Source organism: Sceloporus occidentalis, unplaced genomic scaffold (genome assembly GCF_023333645.1).
Source record: "Sceloporus occidentalis isolate IW3139 unplaced genomic scaffold, rSceOcc1.0.p SCAF_12, whole genome shotgun sequence".
In the NCBI taxonomy this organism is placed as follows: Eukaryota; Metazoa; Chordata; class Lepidosauria; order Squamata; family Phrynosomatidae; genus Sceloporus; species Sceloporus occidentalis.
In genome coordinates this window covers 14,552,704-14,564,871 of record NW_028316992.1, presented here as the reverse complement: position 1 = coordinate 14,564,871, position 12,168 = coordinate 14,552,704, and the positions used below count along the sequence as shown (strand labels likewise).

Here is a 12,168-nt window from a genome sequence, read left to right as displayed (position 1 = left end):
AGCTCTCCTCTCTGACTTCCATCAACTTCACAATCTCTTCTACACCCAACACCAACCCACATCAATCCGCATGTGTGCTGTATACTGTATTGGTTGTGAGTCATCTGGTGCCACACAGCATGAAGCATCCTCTGCAGATAGCTTGCATCATGTCTTGGGCTCTGACTCAGGACTCTATGGCAGTCTCACAGGAAATGATGCCACTTTTCAATTAAAATAGTTTTACATATATTTAATGAAATATTTTTCAATGGCCTGACTATCTGCTTCTACTCATTTCCTCATGGCAGTTCCCCTTCAATCTCTTCTTTGGTAGCTCTTATGAGTAAGAATACAATCATTATATGGATTTGGGGGCATCCAGAACAGGTTCATGCTCAGGTCACTCACACCAACTTAATTAATTTAATCTCAAATAGGGAGGGGTGAACGTGGGGCTAAATCTTGGGGTAACACTTTCCTGTCTTTACACTGTGATTCACTCATTGTCCTCTTCTACAGAAGAATTTGTCGGTCACAAGAGAGTCCACACAAGAAAGAAGTCACATAAATGCCAGCATTGTGGGAAATATTTTGCTTACAAGTCAGTCCTAGTCATGCATCGAAGAGTCCACACAGGAGAGAAGCCATACAAATGCCAGCATTGTGGGAAATGTTTTGCTTACAAGTCAGTCCTAGTCATGCATCGGAGAGTCCACACAGGAGAGAAGCCATACAAATGCCAGCATTGTGGGAAATGTTTTTCTTCAAAGGCACACCTAGTGAAACATCAGAGAGTCCACACAGGAGAGAAGCCATTCAAATGCCAGCATTGTGGGAAATGTTTTTCTTGGAAGTCAAACCTAGTGACACATCAGAGAGCCCACACTGGAGAGAAGCCATACAAATGCCAGCATTGTGGGAAATGTTTTTCTTCAAAGGCACACCTAGTGATACATCAGAGAGTCCACACAGGAGAGAAGCCATCCAAATGCCAGCATTGTGGGAAATGTTTTTATTCGAAGTCACACCTAGTGATACATCAGAGACTCCACACAGGAGAGAAGCCATACAAATGCCAGCATTGTGGGAAATCTTTTACTTCTAAGTCAGACCTAGTGAGACACCAGAGAACCCACACAGGAGAGAAGCCATTCAAATGCCAGCAATGTGGGAAATGTTTTACTTCAAAGGCACACCTAGTGATACATCAGAGAATCCACACAGAAGAGAAGCCATACAAATGCCAGCATTGTGGGAAAAGTTTTACTTCAAAGGCACACCTAGTGATACATCAGAGAATCCACACAGGAGAGAAGCCATACAAATGCCAGCATTGTGGGAAATATTTTCCTCAGAAGTCACACCTAGTGAGACATCAGAGAGTCCACACAGGAGAGAAACCATACAAATGCCAGCATTGTGAGAAATGTTTTACTTCAAAGTCAGACCTAGTGAGACATCAGAGAACCCACACTGGAGAGAAGCCATACAAATGCCAGCATTGTGGGAAATCTTTTACTTCAAAGTCAGAGCTAGTGAGACATCAGAGAACCCACACTGGAGAGAAGCCATACAAATGCCAGCATTGTGGGAAATGTTTTTCTTCAAAGGCACACCTACTGATACATCAGAGAGTCCACACAGGAGAGAAGCCATACAAATGCCAGCATTGTGGGAAAGGTTTTTATTCGAAGTCACACCTAGTGATACATCAGAGACTCCACACAGGAGAGAAGCCATACAAATGCCAGCATTGTGGGAAATATTTTGCTTACAAGTCAGTCCTAGTCATGCATCAGAGAACCCACACAGGAGAGAAGCCATACAAATGCCAGCATTGTGGGAAATGTTTTTCTCGGAAGTCACACCTAGTGAGACATCAGAGGCTCGACACAGGAGAGAAGCCATACAAATGCCAGTATTGTGGGAAATGTTTTTCTTCAAAGGCACAACTACTGATACATCAGAGAGTCCACACAGGAGAGAAGCCATACAAATGCCAGCATTGTGGGAAATGTTTTTCTCGGAAGTCACACCTAGTGAGACATCAGAGGCTCGACACAGGAGAGAAGCCATACAAATGCCAGTATTGTGGGAAATGTTTTTCTTCAAAGGCACAACTACTGATACATCAGAGAGTCCACACAGGAGAGAAGCCATACAAATGCCAGTATTGTGGGAAATGTTTTTATTCGAAGTCAGACCTAGTGAGACATCAGAGACTCCACACAGGAGAGAAGCCATACAAATGCCAGCATTGTGGGAAATCTTTTACTTCAAAGTCAGACCTAGTGAGACATCAGAGAGTCCACACAGGAGAGAAGCCACACAAATCCCAGAAATGAACTAACCCTCTTTTTGTCAGTAAGGAATGGAAAAATATATTTTCAGTCCAGCAGTGCTAAGAAAAGACTGTTGTGATTTGTTTGTAATGTTTGTCTGTCCATATGTCTATGTTAAGGTTGTATTTTGTTAAGATTGGGTTTTAATTGCTAATTGTATAGATAATGACTGGGTTGTAAATTTGGCTGCGGATTGTGGGTCATGGTATAGGTTAGGCAGATGAAGGGCTGGGATTTATAACAGCTGGTTAAAATAGTTATGGGGATGATAGCTTTTGGAATTTGTGGGATGTTGGCTAAAGAAAGTTGGAGGCAGAAAGGGTGTAATTTCAGGAATGGCAAAGGGGGGCTTGGTACCTGTGGGGCATAGACTGGGGGGGGGGGGCTAGGTTTGGAAGAGGGTGGAGTTTTAGGTTTGGGGGTTTTAATGTCTTGTTTGGATTGGAGTGGGCAGTTCTGGCTTAGACACTGAATTTCTGTGTGTTCGCAATAAAGTTCTTTGCTATTTCAACACACTGGACTCTTTGATGCACAGAAGTTCTGAATTTGCCCAAAACTGACCCTTTCTTCTCTCCTCAGTCCTCAGCTCCATTCCCAGCCATAAGAACAGCAGAGGCAAACACACAAACATCCAGGATACACAGGGACAGCTACATTTCCAAACTAGAGCCTTCCTTTCATGCCTTTCCCTCCTGAGTCCAGCTCTGCACCTTGGGCTCTACTGTGGTCTCCTCAAAGGAAGAAAGGAAGGAGGGAAAGAAGGGGAGGCCGCTGAAGCCCAGGCACAAACCTTTCTTTCCCACAAAGACCGCCAGCAGAATAAGCAGTAGCATCTCGGCCCTGGCGATCCTGCGCATGCTGAGGAGGGGCCTTTGGGGACATCTATGTATGCACAGTCTCAGCCCCTGAAGCCATTGCTGCCCTCATAGTCTATTCTGAGGAGGGATGGAAGTGGGGAGAGCCCTTGTTCATTCAGATAAATGGCTGGAGGGTCTTCTGGGAAGCCTTTGGGGGTTATAAGAAGGAAGGTTTCTTTGGGGATTCTCCCCCCAAAGAAAGGCAGGAGGCCTGCCAGGCCTCCTCTCCCATTTTCCTTCCCTGCCCCCTCCTCGGGGGATTCCTTTGGGCCCAACTACTTGGGGGTTATTATGAGAAGAGGGCAGGGGGGACCCTTGGAGAGAGACATGGCCATGGAGGGGAGGGGGATCCAAAGGTAAAAAGGGCTTTGAGGAGCCCCCTCCCTCCTGGAAAGTGGGGCAGAGGAGAGACCCTCCCTTCTGATGCCTCATTTGGGGAAGAATTTTGTGCCAAATAGCATCACTCAGGATAGCATTAGATATAACATTTTGGGGGGGAGGATAAGTTTTCTCTGGAGTCCTGGGGGAGGGGGCTCTGGGGGGGAGAGAAGAGCCAAAATCTAGGCCAAAGCCAAGAGGAGGGAGACGGAGGGACCTCAAAGCTCTGGCAATCCCCTGGCAACCTGGGAACTAGGTTTAGAGGCCCATACGATCTGGATTGGGCACCCTCCCTCACATACTTACCTTTTCCTTCACAAAACCCCCGCAGAGGAGGACCAACAGAGAGACCCACCGCCCCAGAAACATCCCCCCCCCCCGGTTCTGGGAGCATACTGAAAGGGCCTTGGACCCCCTTGAAGGATGTAATAATAATAATAATAATAATTTATATTCCATCTTTTCTCAAAGGAATCAAAGCGGATTACAGTAATAAAATGACATACAATTTCAGAAATACAATTAAATCCCCCAAACCCCCAACCCTCCTCCCAATTATAAAAACATTAATTGACCCTTAAAAAGCTATTAAACAGCAAGAAAATTTAAAACATCCAAAACACAATACATTAAAAAAGTTTTTTTGAGCAAGAATTGGATTGTTTTCTGAAGGTGAAAGGGGAGGGCAAGAACGATATACATCAATAACAATTTCCATAACAGTAACTATGGCAAGGGTCAAGGTCAGGGGGAAGGAGAGGCAAGTCAATAGACCTAATCTAGTCTGGAAAGGCCTGCCGGAAGAGATCTGTCTTAATAACCTTCCTGAAGGCTTCCAAGGTGGAAATATGACGGATCTCATCCGGAGGTTGTTCCAGAGCCTGGGAGCAGCTGATGAGAAGGACCTCTGGGTCACCGCTGAAAGTTTGGTCTTCTTGAATTGTAGCTAGTTCTTCCTAGAGGACCTGAGTCTGAAGGTGGATGGTATGGGAGGAGGCGCTCCCACAAGAAGTCAGGACCCAAGCCATGGAGGGCTTTAAAGGTTAAAAGCAACACTTTGTATCTTGCCCAGAAACTAATGGGCAGCCATTTGAGGGATTTAAGAACCGGTGCAATGTGGGCAGTTCTAGAAGTGCCCGTAACCAATCTGGCTTCCATATTCTGTACCAACTGAAGTTTCCAGACTGGGCACACGGGTAACCCCATGTAGAGTGCATTACAGAAGTCGAGCCGAGAGGTGACCAGCGCATATATGTACTACTGTATCGAGGTCTCCCTGCTCCAGGAAGCAGCGCAGTTGGCGTATCAGCCGAACCTGATAACAAGTGCTCCTGACCGTCACATCCACCTGAGCCGTCAGATGAAGCGATGAATCCAGGAGCACTCTCAAACTGAGGACAGTGTCTTTCTGGGGAAGTTTGAACCCATCCAGAACTGGCTGACATAACTCCATTCCCGGATTAGGAGTCACTATTACAAGTACCTCCATCTTACTTGTATTCAATTGTAGTTTGTTTTCCCTCATTACTGCATTAAGACAGCCATTCAGAGGAGAGACATCATCCTTAGTCATTTCATCCGTCTGAGACATAGAGAAATATGTTTGGGTGTCATCAGCATATTGATAACACCCTTCCCCATGTCTCCGGATGATCTCACCTAACAGCTTCAGGTAAATGTTGAATAGCATTGGGGACAGAATCGCGCCTTGAGGGACACTTGACTAGAGCTCCCTCTTGGACAAACAACTGTCTTCAAGCAACACCATCGGGAATCTGCCCGCGATGTAGGACCTGAACCACTGGAAAGCAGTGCCCCCAATTCCCAAGTCTTCCAGAAGGATACTGTGGTCAATGATATCGAAGGCAGCTGAGAGGTCCAAGAGCACCAGCAGGGTCACACCTCCCCATTTCAAAGAGCTATGGATGCTCAGATGGAGATCATTGACTGAGGTAACCATGGCAGTCTCAACTCCGTAACCTGCCTTAAATCCGGTTTGAAATGGATCTAGAAAATCTGTTTCTTCCAAGACTGCTTGGAGTTGAATGGTGAGTATGACCTGCACAGTGCGTGGGCTCAGAGACTATCTGGGAAAGGCCCATGTTTGTCATGCTGACCATGGACTCCCGAGCTGCACCGGATACGTTCGTTAAACGGGCCTTGAGGGGGATGTTGAGGTCGCCCAGGACTAAAAGCCTAGGCGACTTCTGCAGCAGCTCCGAGACCAGTTGTGTCTGCTCCGCTAGGGAGTCTGTTAAGCAACGGGGTGGACATTAAACCAACAGAATCCCCAGACTTTCCCTAGTCTTTAAGCTGAGGCAAATACATTCAATGTGGTCCATTTTACAGATCGGTATCCTGGCCAAAGCAAGATTGTCTTTATGGACCAAAGTGACATCCCCTTACCTGCTCACTGACGGAGAACCCGGCTGGTAAGGCCTGAGCCCAGGTGGCAGAGCTCTCATCACCCAGCCAGGTCTCTGTGAAACAAACCAGGAAAGCCTCTTCGCCCAGTAGGAGATCATGGACTATATACATTTTATTTTTGACTGAATTAGTTACCATCCTTTAGACACATGGCTCCAGTTTCTCCACATCCTTTTTGAATTGTGGTGCCCAGAACTGGACACAATATTCCAGGAGGGCTCTGACCAAAGCAGAATAGAGTGGTACTATTACTTCCCTTGATCTAGACACTATACTTTTATTGATGCAGCCTAAAATCACATTGGCCTTTTTAGCTGCCGCATCACATTGTTGACTCATGTTCAACTTGTGGTCTACTGGACTCCTAGATCCCTTTCACATGTAGTTTCATTCAGCCAGTCGTCTCCTATCTTATATCTGTGCATTTCATTTTTCTGCACTTAATGCAGTACCTTACATTTCTCCGTGTTGAATTTCATTTTGTTAGCTTTGGCCCAGCTTCCTAATCTATTCAGGTCGTTTTGAATTTTGATCCTGTCCTCTGGAGTATTAGCTACTCCTCCTAGTTTGGTGTCATCTTCTAGTATGATAACTATGCCTCCATTTCTGTCATCCAAGTCATTGATAAAGATGTTGAATAGCACTGGGCCCAGGACAGAGCCCCACTGGACATCCCACTGGTCACTTCTCTCCAGGATGAAAAGGAGCCATTGTTCTTCCCCCCAAGTTTTTCCACATAACATATTACATAACATAGTATTTCTACAATACTAGTACATTTACAATACATACCATCCCTACATATCCCTCCACCCCCCACCCGACATTTAACATACATGTCCCTCCGACACTTAATAAAATACACTTAACATAAACTGCACTTCCAGCTACTTGCAGCTTTATACATCGTTATATTTGGAGTTTCCCCTTATTTTGTTTTATCTTTCCTGATCATGTCTTCTTCACTCCTTCTTGGGAAATACCCTCTCATTAATTCTTTCACTTTTTACTATCCCACAAAGCTCAGGAAGGGCGCTATTTCCCGTTTTACCTTCTTTATAGCCTACAAATGGCATTCCTCCTGAAATGTTCTTATTTTTCACTTTTCAACATTGTCTTAACACCTGCTACTATTTCTAACTAAAGTTCTTTCCATTTCGGTTTTTATACACATAAGCATTGTATTTACACAAACATGACGTTTCCCCATTGATTTCTTAAGCGTTCGTAAAAGACATGCCACTCTTTCCCCACCTCTTCTTCTGTCTTACCTTTTGTCCAAGATGCCCGTTTGTCCACTTCCGCCACCTCCAAGACTTTCATCAACCATTGCTCTACAGAGGGAATTTCTTTTCGTTTCCAGTATCTTGCAGAGGTTATTCTGGCACATGTAAATAAGGAAAACAACACTTTTCCCCAAGTTTTGCTTAGTTCATCACTTATCATACCTGGGAGAAATGTTTCTGGATTGAAAGTTATTGGGATCTTTAATTCTATAGTTATTGCTTTATATATTTTAATCCAGTATTGTTTGGCTGTTTTACAAGTCCACCAGATGTGAAAGAAAGAGCCTACTTCTATATTGCATTTCCAAGAGAGTGGCTTGCTTTTTTTATTCTTACACATACAGTCAGCCCTTCTTATACACGGATTTTTATACACGGATTCAAGCATACACAGTTTGAAAATGTTCAAAAAAAAGCATAAATTTCACATATTAAACCTTGATTTTCCATTTTTTATAAGGGACACGGTTTTTCTATGTCATTATATTTAATAGGACTTGAGCATCCACGGATTTTGTTATCCACGGGGGAACTTGGGACCAAACCCCAGCGTATAACAAGGGCCCACTGTATATGCGATGATCTTTTGTGGAGACAGGTGCCACCTATATAACATTTTAGAGGTGTTTTCTCTTAATTCTTGATTAATCGTGAACTTAGTTCCCTTGCAAACTTTCCCCCATTTAATATAGTCAATACTGTGTCCCACGTTCTGTGCCCATTTAATCATGCTTCCTCTGATTATTTCTTCTTCAGTATCCCACTCTAGTAGCCTTTTGTAGTTTCTAGTTATCACCTTTCTCTCGCCCTTTTCTACTCTTTCTTCCCACTTGGGTTTCTTATTATTAATTCCAGTGAGTCTTTCATCCGTTTTCCATCTCTCTCTCAACTGTCTATATAAATACCAGTGGCAATTGATTCCCACTGCCTTCAACTCTTCTTGGGATTTTAGCTCTTTCTTTCACCAAATCTGAATATTTGATCCATTTAGTCCTGGGTATTCTTTCCTTGCTCAAGAAAGCTTCCTGGGGCGAGCAAGCTAGTAGTAACTCTTGAGAAATTCTTGGTCTTAGTTTTTCCCATACATACAGCATAGCCTTTCTTAATATGTGGTTTTTGCACTCTTTGTGTACTTTACACTGACTATAAAACAAATACCCAGGTAGGCCGAATCTTAAGTTATCCCCTTCTAATCCTATTAACTTGTCATCTTCCAGTAATAACCATTTCTCAATCCATACCAACACTGCAGCATAATAATGCAAAGTTAAGTTTGGTAAACCTAATCCACCGCGAGCTTTATCAGCATACACCATTTTTGCTTTTATTCTAGCTTTCTTCTTTTCCCACACAAAACTCAGGGTTTCTTTTTGCCACATGTTTAGAGGTTTAAAAGAGTGCAATATCGGTATTGTTTGGAATAAGAATAACATCTTAGGCAATGTGTTCATTTCTATCACTGAAACTCTGCCCAATATAGAAGCCTTAAACTCCCCCACCTCTCTAAGTCTTTCTTGATTTCTCTCCACACTGTTTCATAGTTATTGTGATAAAGGTCTACATTTTTACTAGTAATCCATATTCCTAGGTATTTAGTTTTCTTTTTTCACCGTAAATCCACTTATCTCTTCTCCTCTTTTCTATCCAGATTCTTCGTCACCATAGCTGCCTTATCTTTGTTTACTTTTAGGCCTGAGACCTTTTCGAAGTCCGTTAGCATTTCTATTAGTTTTTCTATACTTTCTGTAGGGTTTTCCAATATGTAGACAATATCATCCGCCAATATACGCATTTTATATTCGTGATTCCTAACTTTCATACCTCCTATTTGTTTTTCTTCTCTAATTCTGTTATTTTTTTATTTTTAAATTTTATTGAGTTAAAAAGAATAATACATACTAATGCATACACATACAAAAACATATAATACACTACACATAAAACATAAAATAACATAAATTAACATAACATACAAGCATCTAAATCGATTCTCTCCTCTCTCTCTCCTTCCATCCTATCCACTCTACCTTTAGACATCTACTTACAGGTAACATGACATCTAACATACAAGTTGACTTCATAACTACCAGACATATTCTTGTTGACCATATTTGTCTATCAATTGTTCAGTGTTCAACTTTGATTATCCTTTTCAAAAAAGAAAAAGAAAAGACTTGACTAATGACAAAAAAGAAGACCCTACTTTCCGCCTTACCACTGCCGAGAAGATGTTGAGAGTGAACTGCTCGTTCGAGCTATAGTGGTTTTACATCAGACCTATAGTAACTTCCTTACCCCACTCATTTCCAAAAAATGTTGTCACTTTCTTCCAGTATTCTAGATGTTTATCTTTACACATATTGTTTGACTTTAGTATTATAATGTCTATCCCCATCACTTCATATACTTTCAATAGCCACTCATCGCACGATGGTATTTGCTCACTCTTCCATTTTTGTGCATAGCAAATTCTTGCTAATGAAACCATATGAAAAATTGCCCTCTCATCTTCTTTTCTGGTTCCTTCATCCAACATCCCTAATAAATACAGTTCCGGCTTGGGCACTAAATCTGTTCCCATTATCTGATTAATCGATTTATTAACCATCTTCCAAAATTGTTTTGCTTTACTACACTCCCACCATGCATGAAAGAAGGTTCCCTTTTTCTTTCTGCCTTTCCAGCATTTATCTTTTTTGGTTTTATAAATTTTGGCCATCTTGTAGGGTGAAAGATACCAGAAATACATCATTTTAAAGAAATTGTCTCTAATATTTTGTGAAATAGTTAGGTGTTTTTTTTTGGTCTTTCCACACCTTTTCCCATTGATTTAGCATAATTGGGTGACCTATGCATGTAGCCCATTTTACCATCTGACTTTTAACTGTCTCTTCTTCCATTTCCAAGGATAGCAATATTGCATATACTTTCCCAATTAATTTGGCATTATCTAAATACAAAATGTTGCTCAATTCGATTTTTTTGACATCCAATTCCAACCCGATTGTCTTTGTGTCCATTTTAAATCTCTCATAAATTTGCCTATATGTGAACCAGTTAATATTTGTTTCCTCAATGAGTTCTTCTCTTGTTTTCATTCTTACCTCTTCTCTTGTTTTTACCCACAGGTCTTCATCTCTTAGCCATCCAATCCCCTCGCTCGACTCTTTGCTACAGATGGCCTCGTGTGAAGAGACCCAGCCGCAAATCCTAGCTAAGGTATGTCTTTTATGTTTGTTCCACGTTTCAAAGAGGGGTTTTCTAATGGCATGGTTTGTAAATGATTTGCTAAGTGAACTGTTTCCATAAACCAGATAGCAATGCCATCCCACATTAAGATCATCTCCCTCCAATTCCAAACAACGTTTTGTTTGACAATGTCATCCATTCTCTTACCCAAACTAAACTACATGCTTCATCATAAAGTTGCAGAGAGGGTAATCCCAGACCACCTTTTTCTCTGTTGTCTTGTAGATTCTTAAGTTTGATTCTTGGCTTTTTCCCTCTCCAGATAAAATCAGAGATGTCTTTATTCCAATGTTTGAAGATTTTTCTTGTCATAATGATAGGGAGTGTTTGGAAAAGGTATAACATTCTTGGTAAGATATTCATTTTAATCGCTGCTATCCTACCCAATAGAGAGATGTTTAATTTGTTCCATCTTATCAAATCTTTTTTTATCTCTTTCCAGATTTTTGTATAGTTGTTTTCAAACAGTTCGTTTGATTTCTTGGTAATATTTAGTCCTAAATATTTAACTTTGTTTGTCACCTTAATTTTTGTTAAATTACCCAACAATGATTCCTCTTCTTTGCCAATATTTTTTGTCAGTATATTTGATTTGTCTTTGTTTATTACACATCCTGATACTTTGCCGAATTCATCGATAATTTCCATCACTTTTACTGCATTGTTTATCGGGTCATCAATAACAATAACAACATCGTCTGCAAATGCTCTGATTTTGATTTTTGAACTTCTTAATTTAACTCCCTGGATATCTGGTTTTTCTCCGATTCTTTTAATTAATAGTTCGATTACCAGCAGAAACAACAGGGGGGAAAGAGGACAGCCCTGGCGTGTTCCTCTTTGGATTTGAATTACTTTTGTTTTTTCTCTATTAACCCTAACTTGTGCGAGTTGTTTGCTATAGATTTTTGATAGCCAATTTAAAAAATTTGAGCCTATGTCTATTCTTTTTAACAATGTCAGTAAAAAATTCCAATTGACCGAATCGAAAGCTTTTTCGAAATCAATAAAGAGTAAACCCATCTTTTTTTCGTTATGTTTCTCATAATATTCAATAATATCAATTATCGATCTTGTATTATCCCTAATTTGTCTACCAGGTAAAAATCCTCTTTGCTCCTCCCCAATTGCCTCCACTAAGCAATCTCTTAATCTTTTAGATAGGATAGCAGCGAGTAACTTATAATCATTGTTTAAAAGCGATATCGGTCTGTAGTTACTTGGACTTTCGAGATCTTTACCTTCTTTTGGTATTAAGGAGATGTCTGCTTCTTTCCATGAGTTTGGTATGTTATCTTCCAAGGCTTCGTTCATCACTTGTTGAAGAGGGGAAGCTACTTCATCAATCAACTCCTTATAAAAAGATATTGGGAGGCCGTCGTTACCTGGTGCTTTTCCAGTTTTCGCATTCGTAATTGCTTCTCTAATTTCTTTTATCGTAATTGGTCTATTTAGTTCCTCCTTCTGCTTTCCTTGGATATTTCGAGGTTTTACAATATCCAGGTACTTTTCTATTTCGTCTAATTCAACTGTTTTTTCTCTATACAGGTTTTCAAAGAAGTTTGGGAATTCTCTTTTGATGTCTTCTTGCCGGGTAAGTGTTGATTTCCCTTTTTTTATTTTGGTAATTACTTTTCTCTCTCTAAT

General features: G+C 41.2%; 1 protein-coding gene across 1 annotated transcript in view; it reads left to right on the top strand.

The window, feature by feature from the left end:
* Window positions 1–534: 534 nt before the first annotated feature.
* Window positions 535–12,168, top strand: part of LOC149305317 (uncharacterized) — a 32,313-nt gene continuing 20,679 nt past the window's right edge. The window contains exon 1 of the mRNA XM_089477641.1: window positions 535–2,307. Within this exon, the coding sequence (XP_089333767.1) occupies window positions 597–2,307 (1,711 nt within the window). The 5' untranslated portion in view covers window positions 535–596. The remainder of the gene's footprint in view (window positions 2,308–12,168) is intronic.